The 27,804-nt window shown below is 33.8% G+C and overlaps 2 protein-coding genes across 3 annotated transcripts in view; both read left to right on the top strand.

Moving 5' to 3' along the window:
* Positions 1-27,804, top strand: part of LOC114333829 (peptide-N(4)-(N-acetyl-beta-glucosaminyl)asparagine amidase) — an 86,204-nt gene that overhangs the window by 51,485 nt on the left and 6,915 nt on the right. For both annotated transcript variants that reach the window (XM_050642933.1, XM_050642932.1), the window contains exons 8-9: positions 3,625-3,947; positions 16,701-16,996. In XM_050642933.1, the coding sequence (XP_050498890.1) occupies positions 3,625-3,947; positions 16,701-16,996 (619 nt within the window). The remainder of the gene's footprint in view (positions 1-3,624; positions 3,948-16,700; positions 16,997-27,804) is intronic.
* On the top strand, positions 21,703-23,568 carry LOC126879722 (jerky protein homolog-like). The gene has a single exon (XM_050642934.1). It carries the CDS (start codon positions 21,734-21,736, stop codon positions 23,363-23,365), a length of 1,632 nt encoding a protein of 543 aa, XP_050498891.1. The 5' UTR covers positions 21,703-21,733; the 3' UTR covers positions 23,366-23,568.

Below are 27,804 nucleotides of genomic sequence, written 5' to 3'. Positions count from 1 at the left end.
AGAATAATTATTCGCTGGCCTCTATTAATTGGATAATTGGGTGCACATTTAATATAATCGTCTGTCCAACCTTTTTGAGCAGTATCGTGGGTATCGAACCATGTTTCATCTAGATAAAATATCGGTCTTCCTTCATCTCTAAATTTAGATATAGCATCCAAGTATTCATTTCTCCATTTAATTAGACGAGGAGAATCCATTATTGATGATCGCTTATTAATTTTCTTGTATCGAAAACCAATGTGATTCAAAAATCTTGATAAAGTTGAAGGCGAATACGTAATGGTATAGTCTTTAACAAGTTGATCGTAGATCATACTAAGCGTTGGAACTAGGTTCTTTGAATAGAAATTGTAAATTGCTCTTCTAATTACCTCAGCATCTTTTTCATTTACTGCTTTATGTGTAGAAAAGTCACTCCGCTTTTTACGAGCTTGAATTCTATTCGTAACAATTTTCCACACTGTTGTATATGGCATCCTTGTCAGTCGAGATGTTGTCTTGATGAGGAATTTACCGTCTTGTGGATTTGGATTATCTTCTTTCACAGTTTGATAAACATTCCTAATAATTTCTTTGGCATCATCAGATAAATGTACACGTGTTTTACACTTAGCACTAGCTTCACCGACTTCAGACATTTTACTTGAATACTCGCGATCTAACCTTCTATCTACATGCAAGAAAATAACTGCCTGGATGTGCAAATGTCAAACTTAAATATGTTTGCCCCCCTTTCATAATGTTCCATAATGTATGTTTTCTGGATAAATAAATGATACTTAATTTTACCTAAATACCTATAAGCACGAGAATTATGTGTAAAGCTATAGAATAATAATTAGAGGTATATCTTAATTATCTTTAACTAATGCTCTTTCTAATGATTCTTTAATTTTTTTATTTAAAGACAGAAAGCTGCATTATCGGAAGTCCATTTTGTTTAAAGTGAAAACGATATAAAACACATTATAATCTAACTCCATAAAATTCACGTAATGAGCGCATTGGACATAAAAATTGTTTGTGATGGTTTGTAATTGATTCCATGCAAGTTAATTTCAGGTGACTAAACGAATTCGTCTACAGTAAACAAAATTTTTAATACATTGTCTAGAAATTTTAATTTTAATAATTTATTTGCATTGATAGGTAACGAGTCAGTTCTGTAAATAATATAAAGTACGGCCCTAGTAGCTGTTCCAAAACTATTGCCACCCGTCGCAAAGACAATTGAGGGATTAGTAACGTCAACTATTTATTATGATAATAAATCGGTAGGGACATCCCACCAGCGTCAGGTCAAATTTCTTATATCTTGACGAAAAGAATACGTATATTTATTATATGCACGTATATGTAAATTTTGTAGAAGTATTTAAATTTAAAATAAATGTAAAATCTATTTTGGTATGGGGAAAAAGGATTGATTTCGCTACCGTCATCGCTTCGACGAAATAAATTCAGTACGTATATTATTATAATGTACGTATAATGATAGTAATATTATTGAAGTGAAAACTTCTTTAGGGACGTTGTGCACTTTTTCGATGGGGAAAAAGTATTGAATTAGAGACCGTCATCGCGACTGTCATTGCTTCGACGAAATAAATTTTTGAAGCGAAAACATTTTTAGAGACTTTATACACTTTTTAGATTGGGAAAAGTGTTGAATTAGCGACCGTCATCGCTTCGGCGAAATTAATTTTTGAAACGAAAACTTCTTTGAAATGAAAACTTCTTTAGGGACCTTGTGCACTTTTTGGATGGGGAAGAAGTATTCAATTAGCGACCGTCATTGCTTTGACGAGATAAATTGTTGTAGTAAAAACTTCTTTAGGGACGTTGTGCACTTTTTAGATGGAGAAAAAGTATTAAATTAGCGACCGTCAATTCTTAGACGAAATAAGTATATTATTATAATGTACGTATAATAATAGTAATATTATTGAAGTGAAAACTTCTTTAGGGACGTTATGCACTTTTTAGATGGGGAAAAAGTATTGAATTAGAGACCGTCATCGCGACTGTCATTGCTTCGACGAAATACATTTTTGAAGTGAACAATTCTTTAAGGACGTTGTGCACTTTTTAGATGGGGAAAAAGTATTGAATTAGCGACCGTCATCGCTTCGGCGAAATAAATTTTTTACGTGAAAACTTCTGTAGAAACGTTATGCCCTTTTTAGATGGGGAAAAAGTATTGAATTGACGACCGTCATTGCTTCGACGAACTAAATTTTTTGAAGTGAAAACTTCTTTTGGGACGTTGTGCACTTTTAAGATGGGGTAAAAGTATTGAATTAGCGACCGTCATTGCTTCGACGAAATAATGTTTTTTGAAGTGAAAACTTCTTTAGGGACTTTTGCCCTTTTTAGATGGGGAAAAAGTATTGAATTAGCGACCATCATTGCTTCGACGAAATAAATTTTTAAAGTGAAAACTTCTTTAGGGATGTTGTGCCCTTTTTAGATGGGGAAAAAGTACCTATTGAATTAGCGAATGTCATCGCGACCGTCAGTACTTCGACAATAGAATTTTTAAAGTGAAAACTTCTTTAGGGTTGTTGTGCCCTTTTTAGATGGGGAAAAAGTATTAAATTAGCGACCTTCAATGCTTTGACGAAATAAATTTTTAAAGTGAAAACTTCAATAGGGACGTTGTGCCCTTTTTAGATGGGGAAAAAGTATTGAAGTAGCGACCGTCATCGCGACCGTCATTGCTTCGACGAAATAACTATTGAAGTGAAAACTTCTTTAGGCACTTTGTGCCCTTTTTAGATAGGGAAAAAGTATGAAATTAGCGACCGTCAATGCTTCGACGAAATAAATTGTTGCAGTGAAAACTTCTTTAGGGACTTTTGCACTTTTTCGATGGGGAAAAGTATTAAGTAAGCGACCGTCATTACTTCGAAGAAATAAATTTTTGAAGTGAACACTTCTTTAGGGACGTTGTGCCCTTTTTAGATGGAGAAAAAGAATTGAATTAACGACCGTCATTGCTTCGACGAAATAAATTTTTGAAGCGAAAACTTCTTTTAGAGACGTTATACACTTTTTAGATTGGGAAAAGTGTTGAATTAGCGACCGTCATCGCTTCGGCGAAATAAATTTTTGAAACGATAACTTCTTTGAAATGAAAACTTCTTTAGGGACGTTGTGCACGTTTGGATGGGAAGAAGTATTCAATTAGCGACCGTCATTGCTTCGACGAAATAAATTGTTGAAGTGAAAACTTCTTTAGGGACGTTTTGCACTTTTTCGATGGAGAAAAGTATTAAATTAGCGACCGTCATTGCTTCGACGAAATAAATTTTTGAAAAGAAATCTTCTTTTCTGACGTTGTGCACTTTTTAGATGGGGAAAAAGTATTGAGTTTGCGACCGCCATCACTTTGCCGAACTAAATGTCGTACGTATATATATTATATGTATGTATTATGCATACATAAATAGCATGGAACGTACGCAACGCATATATAATATAGGTATAGCACTTCTTTTTGGATAGAGAAAAAGCATTGAGCTCGTAATTTATATACTATAAGAAGTTTTCACTTCTGTCGGCACTCCCATGAGTGCTTTAAATTTTTCTTTGTCTTATTTTTGTTTCTATTTATTTTAGGTATATTCTATTGCTCAAAAACGTTGGCTACACTGTGATCCTTGCGAAAATATCTGTGATACACCTTTAATTTATGAGTCGGGCTGGAAGAAGAAAATTTCTTACGTGATGGCTTATTCCGCAGAAAATGTTCAAGATGTTACTTGGCGGTATTCCAGTAAGCATAAGGAAGTTTGTAAGAGAAGGAAAAAATGTACAGAAGAACAACTTTTATCAGCTATTTTAAAAATTAGGGAGAAATTACAAAAGAATTTACCACAATCTAGAAAAAGCTATTTAGTTAGGCGAACTTTATTGGAATTAGTTGAATTCTTACATGAAAAGTAAGTTTTTATTTGTTTATTTTTTCCTGAGTTATACGGAATAATTGGGTAATTCAGTACTGAAAGGTATAATCATAATAAACTTTTCTTCTTTTCATTCTAGGGATTAGACGTTTGTTGCCTGTTTCGACAATACCTGTTGCCAGTTACCTATAAATATATTTTTCTAGGATAAACCTCTTTGGTTTTTCGGTAATTTCGTTTTATACTAAAAACATTTTCTTTAATAGTTCTGCCTTTTAGAAAACCGTGTTATTCTTCTTCTGTAATATCTTTTGTAGTATGGTCTAATCTTTTCATAATTTTGTATTTAATTTTGTAATATTGTAGTCTTACTAACACACCAGAAATACCAAAATCACATCAAAGAGTGGCAATACGTATCAGAACGGATTGTAACAACAAAAATAGGAATCGAGAAGAAAGACCATCATTATCGGAGTATCATCATCATCATCCTGGTGCTACAGCCCTTAGAGGGCCTCGACCTTCTCAAGCGTTCTACGCCATTCTGTTCTGTCCCTTGCCTGCACTTTCCAGTTGCCGACTCCGATCTTCTCGGCATCTTGTGTTACCCCGTCCATCCACCTCAACTTTGGTTTACCCCGTCTTCTCATTCCCACGGGTTGAGCTGTTAGAATCCTTTTTATCATGTTCGATTCAGGGGCTCGGGCTACATGTCCTGCCCACTGCAGGCGATTTCGCTTAATTATAGTGATAATATCTTTTCCACCAAACGTTTGCTTGTAGTTCAAAGTTATATCTACGCCTCCATATTCCGTTCTCACAAACCGCTCCGAATATCTTGCGTAGTACCTTTCTTTCAAAAATTGATAGAGCGGATTCATCTGTTTTAGTTAGCGTCCATGCCTCTGAACCATATGTGAGAACGGGGACTATCAATGTTCTATACAGCCTTATACGCTGTGAGCTCGTACGTAGAGGGGATATTTACAAACTCGCGAGCGCCAGTAGTGGCAAGTCTGTAAACGTTTACCGGAAATTTGACATAAATGTCAAAGTGATTAATTTAAAATTAAAATTAAAATCATTAATTATAAAAAATATTAGTTGGTCAAAGCTGTGGTATATATTTTTACCTTAAATATACTTACGTTTTAACTACTGAATTTAAGTTTTTTTAATGTTCCGTAATATGTAATTATAAATTAATATAATAATATTAGCGCCATCTACACGATAATTGTGAAAGTATCCAAAGTAAGAAATTCATATTTTATCAATAGAACGTCAAAATGATTAGCAAAATTTTAAAAAAAAATCGATTACAATTTAATTACTTTTTTGCGTTGTAAATATTAAGCGATAACAATTAAATAATAAATTTAAAAATTACCGGTGAAAGTTGAATTAGTAATCAGCTAGGAGCGCCACCAGCGAAACTCAGAGCGTATACGAGTTTTTTGAGACAGACGTTTGTTAGATAAGTACTTTGATAGACCATGATAACACCTGTTTGCAATTATTATTCGCCTTTTTATTTCCTCAGATGTGTCATTATTGGGGTTAACCGATGATCATAGATATATGAACTCTTTGACCGCTTCGAAGTTTTGGTCATTGATGATTAGATCTGCATCAACATTTCCAGCTCTTGTGTTTGTGTTGGTCGCCATGAATTTTGATTTATATGTAACCCCATTAGTTCTGCTGCTGCTACTAGATCGGTTGGGATTTCCGCAGTTCTCGCCCTGGTTCTTGTTATAATGTCCACGTTATCTGCATATGTAAGAATTTTGACTGATCTATTGAATATTGTTCCTCTGCTATCTAAATTAGCGTCTCGTACAACTTTTTCTAAGGCTACATTAAAAAGCTGACACGCCAGCGCATCTCCCTGCCTTAACCCCTTATGTATTTCGAATGGGGTTGACGGGTCGTTTTGAATTTTTACTGCTGATAGCATCTTCGCCATTGTCACTTTTATCATAGATATGAGTTTTTTTTTGGAATTCCCAACTCATTCATAGCATTGTAAAGACTTGTTCTTAAGACACTGTCATATGCCGCTTTGAAATCGACAAAAATATGGTACGTATCTATGTTAAACTCTTGCTCTTTTTCGAGGATCTGTCGTAGTGTAAAGATCTGGTTAATGGTTCAATGTCCGCGCCTGAATCCTGCCTGATATTCTCCTAGAAACGTTTCGGTATAGGGCTTCAATCTCTCGTGTAAAATGTTTGACAATATCTTGTATGCTGTATTTAGGAGAGTTATTCCGCGGTAATTATTACATTCCAGTTGGTTTCCCTTTTTGTGTAACGGGCATATTAAGCCTAAACTCCATTCTTCAGGCATTTGCTCCTCAGACCAAATTTTACAAACAATTTCTCGCATCACCTTGGTGATCTGCTCTCCACCGTGCTTAAATAACTCTGCTGGGATGCCATCGCTGCCTGGAGATTTGTGGTTCCTTAGTTTTTCAATAGATATTTTCACTTCTTCTACCGAGGGGGGTTCCACGAGCTCCTCATTTCGGTATTCCAGCTCTATGTTGTTAGTAGGTTCCCCTTCCAGCAACTCTTGAAAGTGCCCTACCCATCGTAACAGGATATCATCTTTGTTGGTAAGTAAGTTACCTTCCTTATCATTGCAATAATTGATTCTCGGTTTGAATCCTTTTCTAATAGTATTTATTTGATGGTAGAACTTTCTTGTTTCTCCGTGACTCATATGGCTTTCAGGCCTTCTAATATGTCATTTTTTGAATCTCGTTTCTTTTTTCGGTGTATGCGTTTTTCCTCTCTTCTTAAGTTTTTGTATCTATCTATTGTTGTCCAAGTTTTCCGTTGTTGCATGGTCATTATCGGAGTATACAGTACAGAAAATAACAAACCTCAAACAATAAGGGAAACATTTTATGACAAATTACAGCAAGTAGTAGATCAAATCAGATGGAACGTAATAATACTGAGGGATTCCAACTCTTGAATAGGCAACCAAGTAATACCTGGAATTAAGCAAAAATATAACGAGAATGTTAACGAAAATGGAGAACTGATGAAAACCTTATGCACGAACAAAGAACTTTTTGAAGATATTCTTCTTTAGCGGCGAATCGATTGAGGGTAAAATTTGATTGATCCGCGCGCATGCTCACACCGACAGTAAGGTATTAGTCGTTATACGGGCTCTGATTGGGTGTTGAAATTTTGAAATGATCTGTCAATAATTGTTCAATATGGAGGTTATCGGTAAACAAAAATATTGTATAATATTAGTTTTTATTGATGTGTTGACAGAAATAAAATCAAATTTATAATTATAGTGACTTTTTAAATAGTTTTGAAAAGCCGCAGGTACGTAATTCTAAATGTTTCAGTTGGAAATACCTAATAGTTTCTATTTGGAAAATGTAAACAAAATAATGTAGTTACCTATTAGTAGGCAATGCTTTAATTTACATAATCTGATTACGAACAAACTTTCTACAAATCTTTATCTCATATATCGTTTTCTTACTCTATATTTTGTTGTATTTTATTTCGACAAAAATCAAACTAATAATTTTATTAAATTTATATAAATTTATGGTGTAAACGTTTAGTTTGTGTATATTCCCACATGACGTATACGAGAGTTTGGTGCAGTTTGAAATGGCGTCAACTTTCGTACGGCGTGGTAGACGTGAAGTGGGTTCAAGCCCCACGCAAGTTATTATTTTTTATTTTTTTTATAGATTTTATGATTGTAAGTATGTATATTATTACATATATAATTTTTGAAGATATTCTTCTTTTTTGAAAGCGGTAGATAAGAAAGTTAGTTTGATTTTTAAATAAAATAAATACAATTAACCTTTTAAGTATATTTACTTCGTTTAAATTACCTATTATATAATAGAAGAATATCATCTTACGTGCGTACAAAGTACACACACATTCTTTTTTTTTTTCAACCACACAAGAATAAACAACACATTTTTTGACCACTAAGTCCAACACAAATACAGAGAGAGTTTGTAATTTGGAATAAATTCAATATCTCAAATACTAATTGTTTTTTTGAAAAATGCTCAGACCCGTCGATTAGTATTTCAAATTGTCCTTTTTGACATACAATAATAATGTATACAGGGTGTCCCAATTTAGAGATATGACGTCATCGTTTATTTTTTTTAAATGGCAACACTGTCATTTTGATAGCTATTTTGATAGGGTGTGTAAAGTTATACATAACTGCAAAATATCAAATTTTTAATCTACAAGGTAATAGCAAGGTATAAAACCATGTAAAGATAATAAAAAATACCCAAGTTATGTCTGTAATTTGGAATAAATTCAATAATTCAAATACTAATTGTTTTTTTGAAAAATGCTCAGACCCGTCCATTATTATTTCAAAATATAATTTTTGACAGACAATGATAATGTATACAGGGTGTCCCAATTTAGAGATATGACGTCATGGTTGATTTTCTTAAATGGCAACACTATCATTTTGATAGCAAGTGAAAAGCTATACATAACTGCAAAATTTCAAATTTTTATTCCCTACCATTTACAAGATAATAAACAATAACAAAGTTATGAAAAACAAGTAATCAAATAATTTAATTTAATTATTTCAATTAAGCAAATGCTCATAATGTTGTCCATTGACTATTTGACAATATTCTAAACGCGATCGAAATTCGTTTTGAATATTACTAATGATTTGGGGTGAAATTAATCTGCACTCATTTCTTATTCGAGCTTTTAGATCCTCAACATTTGTTGTCTTGGTCTTAAAAACTTTGCTTTTCAAGTACGCCCATAAAAAAAGTCCAACGGATTGAGATCTGGGGATCTTGGTGGCCATTCATTTGGTCCCCTTCTACGTATCCATCTGCCTGGAAGTAACGGTCTTGCGAAATGGGGAGGCACACCATCTTGCTGAAACCAGATGTCTGTATTTGGAACATTAGCATGTACAGGGTTAGGAAACAAATTAAACAATTGCGGTACTAATTCTTCTTGCAAGAATTCCAAATATCGTGCTCCATTGAGAGGCTCGGCAAAAAATACTGATCCTATAATTTTATTTCCTACGATCCCTGTCCACACATTCACTTTTTCTGGTCGCTGCGTATGGCCTTCCCTCATCCAGCGTGGGTTCTCGATCCGCCCAATATCGATAATTTTGTCGATTTACCTCACCCTTTAACATAAGCGTACATTCATCAGAAAATAGAATGTTTTCTACTAGAATGTTGTTCGTGTCTAGTTGATTCATAATATGTTCACTAAACAGCAGTCTTCTCTCAGGATCATCTTCCAGTAATTCCTGCAGGATTTTAAGTTTGTAAGGATGCAATTTATGTGCTTTTAGAATTCGTGCTACTGACTACTAGCTAATTTCAAGATCATTAGATATCTGCCTGGTAGAGGTGTTAGGATTTTCTTGAACAGATAGTAGTACATTCATTTTGATATCTTCACTAAGAGCAGTTTGTCTAGGAGTACTGGTTTTCCTTACATGCCCGTTTTTCCTAAATTGTCTTTCTATTTTACTTACAGTCCTTTGCGATATCGGTGGCAGATCGGGATATTTTCTCTAAACAGATGCGTAACTTCCATTTTTGTGTTCTTGCTCTATCTCTATCTCCATATCCAAGCAGTTGTAAAATTTCAGTTTTGTGCTTTTCAGTTAAATAAACCATATTTAACAATTTCTCCAAACGAACTGACTTGCTAATAATCGATATTTTTAAACGTCAAAATATTTGATGACTTATTAAAAACCATACCAACACCATCTTTTTGTTTAATATCTAGATTGCTGTTTTTTTCTTAAAATGATTATGAATATGTACAAGTTTTTAATTTAAAATAAATTCAGTTCAAATAGTTCAAATACATAGGTACAGCGAGTCCCAATTTTAAGGACATTTTAAAATATTGTCAAATAGTCAATGGGCAACATTATGAGCATTTGCTTAATTGAAATAATTAAATTCAATTATTTGATTACTTGTTTTTCATAATTTTGTTATTTTATATTATCTTGTAAATGGTAGGCAAAAAAAATTTGAAATTTTGCAGTTATGTATAACTTTAAACACCCTATCAAAATAGCTATCAAAATGACAGTGTTGCCATTTAAGAAAATCAACGATGACGTCATATCTCTAAATTGGGACACCCTGTATACATTGTTATTGTATGTCAAAAAGGACAATTTGAAATACTAATCGACAGGTCTGAGCATTTTTCAAAAAAAAAATGAGAATTTGTGATATTGAATTTATTCCAAATTATAGACTCTCTCTGTATACATTGAATAACACACAAAGATATATGGTATAGTCTTTTTACTACAAAAGCAAGATTACGTAGGTCAAAATTTCTGACGTAAGAGCACTGTCAAAACATTAGAATGTGACTTTTGATCATGGCCACGTTTATGTCATTACTTGTCAGAAATATTTTTCTTTTTTTGTTTACCATAAAATTAATATTATCTGTAATTATTTATTCTAATTAATGATGTCAATTGGTTTTCATTACTTGCCGAAATATATTAGTTAACAACAATATTATCATAGTGGAGGTATAATCATTAAAATAGATTATTTAATATTTTTAAAACTAAGTACTCCAAACACAAAGTATTCATAAGAATACTTTCTGATCTTTAAATCCAATAATAATCTTATTTCTAATAAACCTAATCTAAGAAATCTAAATTTATTAACTTACTTCTCTGCAGTTAATGGTAAAAGGGGATCCCATTATTTCGTTCTTGTTTAAAATAATCTATTAAAGAAGTATTTTGATTGACATATGTTTCTCAATTCAAACACAACAATTATAGGTACACAACAAAAATTACAATAGTTTTTAAATTAAGCTATATTTAATATTCGTAGGTATTTATAAAAACAGTACATACAGTGTTTTAAAGCTATATTTTGAATCAAATTGTGTACGAAATGAAGTAAAAATGTAGCAACACGGAACTGTCATATCAGTAACGTACGATTGTCTAATATATTGAAATAAAATTATTATTTTCTGGAGTATTTAACTTAAAGGATCGTTTCATAAAATTTACATTAATAATAAAAAATTTTTTTGGTTATTTAATTAATATAATTCTAAAATTCTCAATGTAATCGCGATTACGTTTTTCTTATTATAATACCATGACACTTTTCTGTGTTTTCCAAAGTTTTGTGTGGGTGTCGTATAGCTGTGCTAGAGAAATGTCAATTTGAAAGTTGATGTTTATTTACGTTAATTAACATTACAAATATTTCGGCGTATTATTAATATATTTCGGCCAGAAATGAAAACCGATTGACATCATTAATTAGAATAAAGAATTAAAGATATTATTTGTACAGTGAACAAAAACAAAGAAAATATCTAACAAGTAATGACATTAACGTGGCCATGATGAAAAGTCACATTCTAATGATTTGGCAGTACTCTGACGTCAGAAATTTTGACCTACGTAATCTTGCTTTTGTAGTAAAAATACTATAGATTATGTTGTAACCATTGGAGATATATCACCGCCGCCTACGAAAAGTATAACTCCGAAAAATGCCGTTAAGAGTATAACTGTCAACGAACGCCGCGAAAAATATTATTTTGGATTATATGATCGTGAAAATTATAATCCCTAATAAAGCGAAAAAAATTAATTTTTGAGAAGTATCAGCAAAAAATGTCATTTCTGTTTGTGGGTCTACGAAAATTATAATTACTAAAAAGTTCTCATTGAAAATAATTATTCTTCGATCAATAACATTGAAAAAAATTATTTCTAATTCTGTATTCTTGAAGATTATAACTCCTAACAATGCGCGGTGAAAAGTATGATCCTGAATGGATGAGAGCGAAAAATATTTTTTCTGTTCTATACTTTCAAAGACCATAACTTCTAATACGGTGCGGTGATAAGAAAAAGTTCACAATAATTACCTGTAAACAGAATTATTTCTGATTATATTTCCACGAAAATTAATATATCTGAAAATTTCTCGGCCAAAATAATTACTCTTTGATAAATGACAGCAAAAAAATAATTTCTATTTCTATGTTTGCGAAGATTATGAATCCTATTAATGCCCGGCGAAAAGAATAATCCTATATAAGCGACGGCAAATTTTATTTTCGTCGCTACTCTACTTGAAAGTAATTTTTGTTTAATGTTAATCTTCGAGGAGTTATTTTCCGCAAGAACAGAAACGTAAATAATTATATTCGTCGTCATCTAGTAAGAACTATATGTTTTCGTCAAAAATATTTTGTGAGTTATGATCTTCGTGGATGTACAGATAAAAAGTATTATTTTTTGTTGTTCCTGGTATAAAAATAATTCTTTTCGTTACAAATATTTTTAAATATATAAATCTTCCAGGAATTATTTTTTTCGCGAGAACAGAAAGGGGAATAATTGTTTTCGTCGGCATCTATTAAGAACTAAATCTTTTCGTCATAAATATTGTGGGTGTTATAATCTTCGCGGACACGCATATAAAAAAAATTGTATCGCCAACACTTATCAAAGAGTTATTATTTTCACTGAAAAAGTATTAGGAATCACATTAATCATAGGTATCAGCGATAGATCCATCAAAAATAATCGACGTAGTATGTAAAATAAGAATCATCATGAAATACTTCACATATTCACATCCAAGGGAGCGGCTACAATACTAACAAAAATCAGAGCCGAAAGTCTAAATACGGAGCCTACGGAATACTTATACAGAAAAAGAATAGCAAAGAAGATTGCTGAGAAAAACTCAAAAACATAGCAAAAGTAGCAACAGAATCACCCTGATTTAGAGAGGAAGTGAAGGCAAAATATGACGAAAAGAAGAAAGCCTTTTTACAATACAGAACACAACAAGCATACAACCTCTATAAAAGAAATGAGACGAATACTTAAGCAAGACAAATAGTTATTGAACTCGTTTTTCAAAATAAGATGGAAAACGACTTCTACGGAAAACAAAAAGAAATATGGAGAATGATCAGAGAACGAAGAAAAGAGAAACGAACAAATAAAAATGAAACATATTCACAAGGAAATATGGAAAGTGACGATAATGAATCACCAATACCAGAAGTGACGACAAACGAAGAAATAAACAGGAGGAAAGGTAAAATAAACATTAAAAAAAATCAAAAATCACCAGATGAGGACAGAATATGGAATGAACTCCTAAAATACGGAGGACCAGATCTGACCAAACAACTATTCAAAATATTAAAAAAAAAAGAATGTGTGTGTACTTTGTACGCACGTAAGAAGTTATACTTCTACTACATATTATGTGATTTTTAAGACAATACCAAATATTTAAAAAAATAAAAGAATAAAACGCACACAAACACATTGAAAAATGCCACAAAGAAAAAATGATTTCTGAACGATAATAATTGTTGGCAAAAATTTTAAATACGCATTTTCTAAAAAAAAAATTATATAACAAATATACTTACAATCATAAAATGCATAAAATAATAAAAAAATAAAAACTTGCATCGGAAATCGAACCCGTGGATTTCGGGACGCTTTGATTCGTAATCGAAGCCTAGACTCACTCGTCCAATTCCACATTATTTGTCATGTGGAAAAATAGGGTAACTGAACGTTTTACTGTTTGACAGTTGTTTTGAATATAATTAAATTATGTAGTTTAAATTTTGTGGAAGAAAATATTAAAATATAACAAAACAGTAAGAAAACAATATATTAGATGAAGATTGGTAGAACTTTTGTTGGTAATCAAATTAAGTATGTAAATCAAAGCATTACATACCTACTAGATAAATAAATCTACGCCAAAAAATCATAATTTAAAAATAAAAATCAAACCTAATTTGGAATTTCTCTCTAAAATCCCCATTCTTGAGAAAATAAATGTACAGTAGAGCGTCGATTATCCGAACGTCGATCAACCGAACGACCGCTTATTCGAACTATCGACTCCCGCGTCCCGCACTCGAATACCGAGCAAGCGTTAGTAATTGACGCTTAAAATATCTTCAATTTTCTTCAATATTGTATCCAAAAATAATTATGTTGTTGCAAAGACTGCACTCTTTTGTTTAGTTGCTAGTTGTCATTATCAAGATATAAATAAATATGTAGGTATATAAATATGGCTTTTATTCACTTGTGGATAAATATGTATGACTATAAATATGTATCAATATATTGTAGTTCGATTATCCGAACAAATCGGTTTTCCGAACACCTATGTCCCCCAATTAGTTCGGATAATCGACGCTCTACTGTATTTCAACCTAATCCAAATGTATAATTACAATATGATTATAATAAAAACTACCTACCAAATTAGAATGAGTTTTCCTTGTCCAAAATAGTCCAAAAGTCCAAAAATATAGGTATATAAAAACTATTTAAAAAGGCAGTATAACTATTAACTAACTTTTGTTTGTTGTATCTTTTCACACAAATTTTAAAACGCAACAACCATAAATAATCTAACTACAGCTGTGCCACAGCCGCCATATTGAATAATTTTTGACATGTCATTTGAACATCCAATCAGAACAAAGTTATAATGCGCATGCACTGGGATCATAGGTTTTAACATATAAAAATTCACCCTCATATCGCCGGTAAAGAAATATAACTTCAAATAAAAAACAGAATACCAAAGGAATGGAGAACAAGCTTCCTAATATCTCTCTTCAAAAAGGGAGATAAATGGGCTTGAATAATCACAGAGGAACTAATTTATTAAACACAACTCTAAAATTAAAAACCAAAGTGATAACAAATAAACTGAATTAAATTATATCACTAGCAGAAGAATAACTAAGAAGAATAACTAACATAAGCAGTTACATTGCATAAAATATTCAGATGCAAAAATATATATGTAAATAAAAAATGATTATATTCAGAATATTTTTAAGACATGCCTGTTATATGAGTGTTATAATAATAGGTCTGGATCCCGCGTAAAAAAAAAAGTTGATTAATAGCAAGCTGAAAATTTGTTAATAGCTTAAGGGTGTCTAGTCGGACAAACTTTGATATATGGGAACACTGGAACAGGGGAAGTTTTAATTGTGGAACAGGTTAATAATTTGGAACGGTCAGACCACGAGAACGGCACATGTATTTTGTCCGACAGAACAGACTTAAACTCTCCGAACAGAGATTAAACTCTCATGCAAAAATCAGACTGCTACTTATCACCAAATGGGCGCTTTAATGAGTGGAACATGTAGAATATGTCAAATGACAGGAATTATGACAGGTGATAAATAGCAGTCTGATTTTTGCATGAGAGTTTAATCTCTGTTCGGAGAGTTTAAGTCTATTCTGTCGGACAAAATAAATGTGCCGTTTTCGTGGTCTGACCGTTCCAAATTTTTAACCTGTTCCACAATTAAAACTGCCCCTGTTCCAGTGTTCCCATATATCAAAGTTTATCCGACTAGATACCCTTAAGCTATTAACAAATTTTCAGCTTGCTATTAATCAACTTTTTTCTCATACGCGGGATCCAGACCTATAATTATAGGAAATATCGCCGAGAAGAAAAGTGATGATTAGAAAAGTAATTAAAGTAATAGATTATGTAATTAATCCTCAATAGACAAGGCTAAACCGGCGGATTCGTTGGAAAAAATATTCCCATGAGATTTTTTGCATAATCATATTCGTGAGACATCCCAGAATAAGGTTCAAGAAGTCGCCCACGTGAAAAGTAGTCCAAATTTTTTTTTTATTTTTTTTTATTTTTTTTAATCAAATTACAAAAATCAATATTTTCGGCCCGGACATTTTTTTTAGGTTTTTTGGACCATTTTGGACAAAAAAGGTCTCTTATAATTTTTCTCTAAAGTTGCTCGGTTTCGAGTTATAAGCAATTTAAAATTAAAAAAAAAACGAAAAATGGCGATTTTTAAGGCTTAATAACTCAGTTAAAAGTTATTATTATGAAAGTCAGAAAGTGATCAAATAAAAGTTTAAAGCCCGCCCTACAAGATCCTGAAGAAATTTTTGTCATTATTTTATCACTAAACTGTTATTTTTCAGTAAAAATGATGAGCGCCATGCACGTATTAGACGGCCGGCAATGATGAGTGCGAAAGAGATGCCATTCCGGCAGTCAATGGTGCATCTTACTCGCACTCACATTTACAGCCGGGTCAATACGATCTTACGGCTCATTATTAATAATTAAAAATAAGAGCTTAGTAATAAATTAATGACACAAATTTCTTCAGGATCATGTAGTGGAGGCTTTAATCTTTGATTTGGTCACTTTCTGAATTTCATAATAATAATTTTTAACCGAGTTATTAAGCCTTAAAAATCGCCATTTTTCGTTTTTTTTTTCAATTTTAAATTGCTTATAACTCGAAAACTAGCAACTTCAGAGAAAAATTATAAGAGACCTTTTTTGTCCAAAATGGTCCAAAAACCCTAAAAAAATGTGTCCAGGCCGAAAATATTGATTTTTGCAATTGGATTGAACAAAAATTTGGCCCACTTTATTGATTTGATTATGATTATGCAAAAAAATCTTATGGGAATATTTTTCCAACGAACCCGCCGTTTTCGCCTTGTCGCCTAAAAATAAGAAAATTATAAGAGATACGAGTATATGCTTTCAAATTAGTAATAAAATACTTGTTTACTTATTTATTCATAAGTTTAATAAATACTAATTATTAATAAAATAGACTGAGGGTATCTTAAGTGTAACATGGATATTTAGCCGAAATATAATCTAGTTACTATTTTTAGGAAACCAAAAGATGATGAGCTACAAGGTAGATCTTCAGGATCAGAAATTTGGCGTTTGGCAAGAGGAGAAATTCAAGAAACTGCTTCGTCGGAGTATATTTGGCAAATAAACTCAGAAGATATTATAGACGATACAGTAACTATTAGATACTCACCTTCCATAAATAAGTATGAATATAGTTCAGGAGGTAAGTTATTGAACTCGCTGAACGATTGGAGCTCTGGAGCATTTAAACACGAAAGTGTGTTCAGGAAAGAAGAAAAAGATTGGAAAATGGTGTACATAGCTAGAATAGGTAAGTTTTTGAAATAAATGGCACACTTCGCGTCATAAAAAACTGGTACAACTCTTATAACCGAAAATCGTGTTTTTCAAGTTGTGTAAGTTGGTCTTGTCAAATGTGTCATTCCAATTTCTAGGGCATCGTTGCCAGTTCAACGAAAATATTATTCAACTCTTGAGCCAGTTTCGGGCAGACCAACCATCTTCTATTTTGGAAATTATTCCCGTTTTATCACACTGACGTGGCATCGTTAAAAATTTACTTTGGCCAAGTTGTCAAATCTGACTGATGTTACGTAATTAAATAAGTCATCGAGGACTGAACGTATTGCTTTTTATTATGTTGAATCGTTGAATTATCCAGTTATAAGTGGATTTTTAAGATTAACTGAACCCTCTCTCTATTTATTAAATTTATTAGATACGGTTTTTTTTTACTAATGATAAAAATAATACCTATCTATAAACTTTATACATTTTTAAACGTTATTATTTTTATCGTCAACCGTCACTAAATCATTCATTATCGTACTCATTTGCGGCAGTAAAGTAACACTTTATTGTACTGAAAGAAGAATTATACTTTACCTACCGCGATTAATCGAGATTGAATGTAAGTGGTCGATGACAGTAATCGATTATTTATTTGAGTTAACTTACAATTTGTTTACTTTAATTATTGTACACATTGTTAATTAAATTTATGTCAAAAAGTGAAATTCTGTAGTATTTTGTAATTATATTCATATAAAATAAATCAAAACTTGACCGATTTAGTAATTATTCAATATTGATAAATATCGATTAAAAATCAAAAGCGGCCATCATACAAAAGTCATCTGTCATCACTGTCATGAAATTTTTATTACGTCTATAATTTAAAAAAATCTTAAATTTCAAATTGTAAGTAAGTGTTAAAACCAATATCAAATTGTTGGCGATAAAATTTTGTATGCACCACGTCAGTAAATACTCTTTATAGAACTCGTATGTTATTCGCCTCGCTCGCTAGGCTCGCTCTGCTCATAATATCAGACTCGTTCGATAAAGAGAAAGATAACTTTACTGACTTGGTACATAAATAACTATTTATTTAGATTTAGTGCAATTCCGTTATCTGTAATGGCAACAACGAAGCGATTCACGAACCATTGTGTCAACACTTACTTACAATTACTTACTTACAATTGCTGAAAAACGTCGTGCAAGAAGAAACTGGCAAAGATCTAGAAACAACATAGATCAACATATATACAATAGACTACGTAGACAACTTGGAGTAGCCATCAAAGCGACAAACAACGAAACCTTCGAACATTACAGTACAAACCTTACAGCAAATGATCAGACGCTATGGAAGGCGACTAAGAAGCTCAAAAAACGATACACAACTATTCCTCCCCTCCATAAACCAAATGGTGAATGGGCTCGTTCCAACAAAGGAAAAGCGGACATCTTTGCTGAACATCTTACGAGTGTATTTCAAACCGAGCCACCAGACCCTGATGAAGAAGTGGAAGAACTAATTAGCGCATCATGTCAAATGACCCTTCCAATCAAAAGTTTTACTCCTATAGAAGTCAAGAAAGACATAACCAAACTCAACTCACGAAAGGCTCCAGGTTATGACTTAATCTCGGCGCAAGTACTAAAACAACTTCCTCGTAAGGCCATTATTATGCTAACAGTAATATTTAATCGCATGATAAGCTTACCATACTTTCCAAAAATATGGAAATTTGCAGAAATCATGATGATCCTTAAGCCAGGCAAAGCGCCCAATGAAGTAACATCTTATCGACCCATCAGCCTACTCCCACTCGTTAGCAAAGATCATGATCATAGCAGATCATGAATTCCTAACATTACTACCAGAAAATCAGTTTGGTTTTCGGGAAAATCACTCTACTACACCATCGAATAGTAAATGAAATATCAAAAACTTTCGAAGAAAGGAAATACTGCAACGCTGTATTCCTAGATATCTCACAAGCGTTTGACAAAGTTTGGCACAGAGGTCTGCTTTGCAAAGTAAAATTAGCACTATCTAGTAACTATTTCCTCCTAATCAAATCCTACTTATCAAATAGATATTTCTCTGTAAAATTTAAAGACCAACAATCCAGCCTTTGTCCTATTAACTCCGGAGTTCCGCAAGGTAGTATTCTCGGGCCGCTGCTTTTCTCACTCTACACAGCCGATATACCAGAGTCTCATAATACTATCATCGCTTCCTTTGCTGATGACGTAGCGATACTAGCTGTAAATGAAGATCCCATACAAGCCTCACAAGACCTGCAACACCATCTGGACATACTCTGTGAATGGTACACAAAATGGCGAACAAAAGTAAACAAAACAAAATCATCTCCAATAACGTTTACCAACCGCCACAACACATGCCCACCTGTAAGAATTAATGTAAGAATACCAACAGTAACAGACGCTAAATACCTTGGCCTTGACTTGACCAACGTCTTACTTGGAAGAAACATATCCAGACCAAAAGAAGACAGCTAGACTTGAAATACCGGCAAATGTATTGGCTCCTTGGACGCAGATCAAAACTCAACATCCAAAACAAAATTCTTCTATACAAAGCAATACTCAAACCTATTTGGTACTACGGACTACACCTCTGGGGCTGTGCAAAGCCAACATCACTGAATATCATCCAAAGATTTCAGTCTAAAGTTCTAAGATCAATAGTGGATGTACCATGGACGTAAGCAATCAAACACTTCACGAAAACTTAAATATACCTTTCATCAGAGAAGAAATCCATCGAGCCCCGGAGTCACAAAATGAGCGTACCATTCACCATGAAAATGAGTTAGTAAGGGAATTATTCCATAATGGCCCTGCCACAAGGAGACTAGATAGAACCTGGCCTCAGGACCTATTTTAAAACTTAAACATAAATACAATAAGATGAGACATCATTGGAAGTCTCTTCTTCATGCCCAAAAACATGGAACAAATTTACTTAATACTCTTTTAATGACGTAGATTATAAATAAACATAATTAAATAAAAAAAAAGTTTGAACTTGGACACAAGTTTACATTGGGAAAAAGTTTACCAGATTTTTATGACGGGAAGTGTACGTTTTTAGTAAACTAACACAAAAATCCGATGACAATCATCGGTTATTCTGTGTGTTTATCCCTATATGGGGATGTAATTCCCACATGCCTTAATTACATTTACCCGTAAGATTCTATCTTAGAGCATACTGGTATCAATAACTTTTCCCGACAGGTCTTGCCTAAGCGTCTCCTCAGGTCTTCTTTGGTTTTACTCTTCTACTCCATCCAGGAACTTGAAAATCAAAAGTTCTTCGTATTGCGTGATTAGCGTCTCGACCTCAAACATACCGAAATCATCCTAACCTATGCTCTTCCATTTCGGCATCAATTGACGGCACCCTTAGAATTCCACTAATGCAGCCATTCTTAATTTTATCCTTTTTGTCACTCCACTCAGCCATCTAATCATTCTCATTTCCGCATGTATTCGTTGTTTCTCTTTCTTTTTAATTACTCAATATTGAGTTCGTTATATCAGAGTTCGTTATATGGTATTTTTATAGAATTTTCCTTTCAGTTTCATTGAAATATTTCTGTTACACAACACAATAGTCGCCTCATCCACTTCGCTGTAACTCGACTGAATGCATTTCCATCTATTTCCCCATTATTCTATACTACCGATCTTAGTACTCTTTACTATCGATCCTAAGTACTTAACTATTATTTTTCACAATCATTTTACTATCCAAAGTTGCTATTTTATTTGTAGTGGCAACTCCATCTTTAAATGAATATTCCAAATACTCTGTTTTTATCCCTTTAAGTTTTTTATATTAACAGCTAAGATGTATTTAGACGTTGTTCTGAAGCTATTTTCTTGTGGCATTTTTATAATCAAGTATATTCAAATGGGAAATAAGCCCCAATTTTACCTAAAAATGATTTTATTAACGTTTCGACGCCCAAGTCGGGTGTCGTTGTCGAAATACAAAAAAATTTAATAAAAGTATTAAATTAAATTTAATCGTTAATAAAATCATTTTTAGGAAAAATTGTGGCTTATTTCCCATTTGAATATACAGTAGAACCCCGATAAGTCGGCCCCCGATAACCCGGAAGTCCGGCTAACCCGGACCGATTTTTATCAGACAAACATTTCAACAATAAAAATGTACAGTCGGAAAAATGAAAGAATACCCATGAACGAATACATAAAACACGCTGTATTTTCCTCTCACCTTGTCACAAATAAAATTGCCCAGCTCAAGTACATGTAAGAGTAATTATTAAATACTTGCGCTTGCCAATTTTTGTGTGACACGGTGACAGGAAAATACAGCGTGTTTTATATGTTCGTTCGTGGGTATTCTTTCATGTAATATAATATTTGAGAGATAATGGGTATTAGTGTAATTTGAACCATATTTTACGACAGTAAAAATGACTCATGGCACACAACGTTCGTTGTTTGGGTTATCGGAATCAACAGGCACCTGTCGTATTGTACCCTTTATTTATTTTAAACTGTCAGCATTGTTTGAAAAGACTATTAAAAAATTATTTTTGAAACAATGGTCTTAGTTCTCCACTGTTATTAAATAACATAATAAAATCGTTGCGATTGAGAACCGTATTGTGTGTAGTACACTCGTATTATTCGCTTCCCTTCTGTAATCGTTCGTAAATCTATTCAGATTTTGTGTTTTTTTGTCTACGTAATGGCAGCGAAACGTAAAAATGTTGTAGTGACAATGGAAAAGAAACTAGAAGCCTTAGGTAGAATTGATAAAGGCGAATCTTTAAAAACAGTTGCAGCATCGTATGGTGTTGTTACATCTACAGTATCGGATTGGAAGAAAAATAGAACTAAAATCGAAGAATTCTGTTTCAAAATGATAACAAAAGACAGTTTGGACAATCGGTGCAAAACTAATAAAGCTAAAAATGAGACTCTCGACGACGCTTTGTATGTGTGCTTTTGTGCGGAACGCGAACGTGGATTACCAGTGTCTGGACCAATTATTCAAGAAACAGCACTCAAGCTGAATAAAATGTTGCCTGATTGTGAACCAGATTTCACTGCGAGTCAAGGTTGGCTGGATAGATGGAAAAAACGTCATGGAATACGCCAACTATCTATCACTGGAGAAAGTCTATCTGGGGACAACAACGCTGCTCATGACTATAAAAGCAAGTTTTTGGATTTTGTGAGAGAAGAAAATTTAACGGCAGATCAAATATATAACGCCGATGAGACTGGCCTGTTTTACAGAATGTTTCCAAGCAAAACTTTGGCCTCAAAAACTGAAGAAGCCGCAAAAGGATACAAAAAAAGCAAAGACCGATTGACAATAATGGCCTGCAGCAATGCTTCGGGGAAGCATAAATTTCCCCTAGTCTTAATAGGAAAATCAAAAAATCCGCGAGCACTGAAAAATGTAAATCGGGATTATTTACCAGTTGTTTACCAGTCTCAAAAGAATGCATGGATGGACAGCACCACTTTTAAAAACTGGTTTTTTGATTGTTTTGTGCCAGGTGTAACAAAATATTTAAAAGACTGTGGGTTGCCAAATAAAGCTGTCCTAATAATTGATAATGCGCCTTCATATCCTTCAGCAGATGTGCTGGTCAGTGGGGACATTACCGTCAAGTTTTTGCCGCCTAATGTAACAGCGCTATTACAGCCCATGGACCAGGGGGTTCTAGAGAAAATTAAGAAGGTTTACAGAAGACAGATGTTAAGCACAATCATAGAAGATGAAGGACAACACGGTGTAGTTGAAGTTCTCAAAACGTTCAATGTCAAAACTGTAATTTATATGATTGCAGAATCTTGGGAACAAGTGACTACAATCAGCTTGATAAAATCTTGGAAAAAACTGTGGAAGGGTGTATGCGACTTGCCAGAAAATTCAATTCAACCAGTGGATAACTGTTACCTGGAAAATGATTCGCCAGACGAAGTCCAGTCCCAAGAACTTTTGAATATGTTCCAAAATATTGACGGTTGCTCTGAAGTCGATGAAAGTGACATTAATCTGTGGTTAGAGGCAGATAATAACGGAGGTTATGCGCCACTTACTGACGAGGCGGTGATCGCGTTGTGTTTACCTGACGCTAGTGAATCAGACGCTGAGAACGCAGACGGTGACATTGAACAGCCAGTGATGAGTCATGGAGACGCAATGACCCAATTAGACGCACTAATGGTTTATTTCGAGCGGCAAGCGGAAACATCGCCGGCTGAACTGCTGATGTTAAAGAGACTGCGGGATCGCACAGCACGCAAGCGGCAGACGAAACTGACGCAACCGAAACTGACTGATTTTTTTATTACCAAGAAATGAACAATACTCTATACAACTATATGTAAGTTAATGTGTACTGTGCATATATATTTCATGTTATTTCAATTATAACGGAGTTTATCTGTAAGTATACTGTATTTTATTAATTTTTACCATTTTCTCCGGCTAACCCGGATTTTCGATAACCCGGATCGGCCGCGGTCCCGATTAGTCCGAGTTATCGAGGTTCCACTGTACTTGATTATGTATTTAGACCACTGAAATTTGGTCACACTGGACCAATTGTCAATTCTTCTTTGACTTAAATTACTAAATGATACTTAAATCCATTAGAGCTTAACCATATGGTGTCCTCTTATTTTAGATAACAACTACGCCCTATAGATAACACAAAATAACAGTATTATACTGAGTTATGAAACTAGTTAACACAAATCGTTTTCTTCGTTTGAGTCTTTTTTCTAACCCAGTATCATACTAGGGCAGTCCGATAAGTACTTAGCCTCTCCGCCCGATGGCGCCACTATCGCAAATTAAGTGTACTGTCATTTAACGCGTTCTCGTAGACGGCTAATGTCAAAATTTCAGCCAAATCGAAATTATAGCATTGTTGTGATTGCGTGTGAAAGTCAGCGTGTCCGCGGATTTTAATAAAATGGAAAAAGAGCAATATCGGTCGGTGATTCGATTCTGGTTTTTGAAAGGGAAATCACGCAGCGAAATCAAAGAGCGCTTGGATGCTGTGTACGGTGACTATTCTCCTTCAATGACAACTGTCAAAAATTAGTTTAATGAGTTTCAACGTGGACGAACGTCGGTTTTTGATGAGCCTCGCGTAGGAGCCCCGAAAATGGCTACCACGGAGAATAACGTGACAAACATCCACGATCTTGTATTGGCAGCCCGCCGACTGAAGGTGCGCGAGATAGCTGACACAGTAGGCATCTCAAAAGACCGCGTAGGTCATATCCTGCATAAATTATTGGGCATGAGAAACCTGTTGGAACGATGGGTGCCGCGTTTGCTCACTTCAGACAATAAGCGCAACCGTGAGACCACTTCAGAGCAGTGTTTGACGCTATTTAAGTGTGATCCAAAGGAGTTTTTACGTCGTTTCATAACCGTCGACGAAACATGGATTCACTGGTATACAACAGAAACCAAGGAATAGTCGAAAGAGTGGACAGCACCCGGCGAACGTGCTATGAAGAAGGCGAAGACTGTCCAATCGGCCGGAAAGGTGATGGCCAGCATTTTCTGGGATTCACAAGGTGTGATCTACATCGACTACTTGGAGAAGGACAAAACGATCACAGGACCCTATTATGCCGAATTATTGGGCCGATTCGACGCCGAATTAAAGAAAAAGCGACCCCGTTTGGCAAAGAAAAAAGTGCTCTTCCACCATGACAACGCACCGGCTCACACCTCCGCCGTCGCCATAGCCAAATTGGTCGAATTGGGCTACGAATTGTTGCCCCATCCACCGTATTCTCCAGATTTGGCTCCGTGCGACTACTATTTGTTTCCAAACTTGAAGAAGACACTCACTGGGCAGAAATTTAAGTCGAATGGGGAGGTCATTGCCGCCACGGAAGCCTATTTTGCAGACCTCGAGAAAAGGTATTTTTCAGCCGGGTTAAAGAAGTTGCATCGCTGGGTCAAGTGTATCGAGCTAAAATGAGACTATGTAGAGAAATAAATTGCCACTTTTCCAAAATTTTCCTTTTTCTTTTGTAGGCTAAGTACTTATCGGACTGCCCACGTAGAAGAGCTGGATGGCCTCGATGTTCACATGACTATAGAGCCAATGTTCGTGACTACCTGCTGTCTTCTTGATAACTTTTTCTACATCTTTCAGATCATGGACATTGTGGAGGTCGACATTTCTGAATTTAAGAGATGACTCCATAAAATCATTATATCAAAAAAGGCTAGAACAAAAAATAAAAATGGAGAGTATCGAAAATGAAAGCAATATAGAAACTAGCTGGAGAAAACTTAAGAAAAATGTTCTGGACGCTGCCCGAAAAGCCCTTGGAACGAAAATAATAAACAAAAACAAAAAGTTGTCAACGAAAACACCAATGTTTACAAACAAAAATGTCACCAAAAAAAGAAAGCTTTCCTAAAATATAGGTCAGAAAAAACGAATGAATCATATGAAGACTATAAAAGAGTAACAAGACTCACCAGTTGGTAAAAAAAAACAAAAACAGATTACTGGGAAAGATTCACAAAAGGACTAGAGATGGATTTCTACGGACAACAGAAACAAGTATGGCGCTTTATAAGACAACAAAGAAGCGAAATGAAAGAACTAGTTGAAATAGAACACATAAATGAGGATACATGGATGGTCTTCCTGACTGAAATGTTTAAAAAAGGTAACGAAGAATCTTTACCAGATACGCCAAATAATATAGTAACTGATGAAAAGACCGAAACTTCCCAAATAGATGTGAAAAAAAAGGAATAAATAAATTAAAAAATAGAAAGTCACCAGGGGAAGATCAAATACCAAATGAACTATTGAAATATAGAGGTGATCACCTTTTACAACAACTGCAACTTCTTATTCATAAAATAATCACCACGAACAGAATACCAGATGAATGGAGGAGAGCGATCATGCTGATGTTCTTCAAGAAAGGAGATAAGAAAGGCCCAAATAATTATCGAACAATAAATCTTTTAAATACAACAGTCAAATTGACAACAAGAATTATAGCGACAAAAATAAACGAACGAATAACTCTGCAGGAGGAACAGCAAGGATTTCGGACAGGAAGATCATACACTGATGCAGTTTTTGTAATAAGAGAAATAAAAGAAAAGTCTCTGGAATACAACAAACCAGCGTATATGCCTGATAGATTTGAAGAAAGCGTTTGATAGAGTGAGAATTCGGGACGTGATACATTTATTATATGAAAAGGGAATATCACTAGATTTAATAAATACTATTGAGAATATATTATATTATTGTGTTTTCAATTTATCAATCAAAAGCAAAATGAAAATTAAATTAAATTTTTTTAAATAACGCGGGCACATAAATTTGATACACCCTGTATATTGAGCTGTAAATATTTATTAGAAGTTAGTTTGGATGTAAGTGGATTTCTCTTTTAATGAGCTTTCCGATGAACCATTAAAGACTTTTGTGAATAATTAAAATGAAAAGGACGATGTATTTAGATTTAAAATGGAAATAGATTGTTTATTACGAGAACTATAGAATCCACACAGGTAGATGTAATTATCACTTTCTAGAAAAGGTGATTTAAAAGAAAGTTTGGAATGTTAATATCTTTGTTTCAACCCGAGTAAATATTGTAGAGTTTCCCCGAAAGTAATTAGGATGGTCGGAATAATTTTGAAAATGACTGTTTGTTTGTCGAATGGAAAAGATTGGTTCTGATTCTTGGCAAGTTGGAAGGGGAAATGTAGTTTGAATGATTGAGAGAGTTTGAACAAGAAGGCAGTATGTTATTTGGCAGCGCTGAGGAGCGGTCGACGTTTTGGTGGATAAGTAGTTAGCAAGTACCAGTGGTTGTTTGATAGTGGAGAATAGTGTTGAAAAGTGGAACGAGAGACAGATCAAATTGAGACGAAATACCTCTTTGATTCTGTATTATTGTGAGAAGGAGAGCAGAGAATTTTTGGAGTTTTGTTTTGAATCGAGTACGTGTCAAAAGAGGCCCGGCTTGTTGGAGAATTGGTGCTGGTATGCTGATAGTTTTGAAGCTGGAGAACGGAGAGGGCTTTGATGAGTAGCCTTTAATATAGTCAACGAGGGAGGGCTGTTTTGGGTCACGAGAAGACATCAGAGTGAGTGAAGCAAAAGGTCAGTCAACTTATGTGAAAGATATTTTTATGTTCGAAAACTAAACTTGGAGTAAAAATCATATGAATTAAAATTCCAATATTTCTAAAAGTAAATAGGAAGTATAGCTAATCTTGCAAATACATAAATTTGTTTTGTTTAGTTTGTTTTACCAAAGTCATCGGGAACAAACCGATAAATTATTTTTTTAACTATAATAAATTTAAATAATAAAAATTTCATTCGGACATCTGTGTCCACAGGTTTTAGATTTGATAGATTTTAGAGTATTGATTTTGATAAATAAAAGACAATTCTGTATGTTTATTTTAATATTTTGCTTTATTTCTTTTCCCTATTTTATCCCGATTAGGATCAACTAAGAGATACTGAACCCACGAGAGAAGATAAGTATAACGTGAGATAATTTAGATTTTTTTTTAATAGTATCAAAAGGCACCCTGAGATTTTTTATTCATTTTTATGTATGATTTGCGACAATTAAATAATTAATCAAATAAATAATAATTAATATAAAATTAATAAGAAGCAGATCATAACAATATATATAAAGATAACGTAGCTAGGTAAGATGTAAGGGAAAACTATCGCAACCTATCAAGTATGAAACTGGCATTAGACAAGGAGA

This window comes from Diabrotica virgifera, chromosome 2 (genome assembly GCF_917563875.1).
Source record: "Diabrotica virgifera virgifera chromosome 2, PGI_DIABVI_V3a".
NCBI classification, from domain to species: domain Eukaryota; kingdom Metazoa; phylum Arthropoda; class Insecta; order Coleoptera; family Chrysomelidae; genus Diabrotica; species Diabrotica virgifera.
Note: the sequence above shows the minus strand (reverse complement) of the source record. Positions and strands in the feature narration are given on the sequence as shown.

Coding starts and splice junctions, on each gene's coding strand:
- LOC126879722 (XM_050642934.1), top strand. CDS start 21,734: ATGGCAGCGAAACGTAAAAATGTTGTAGTGACAATGGAAAAGAAACTA.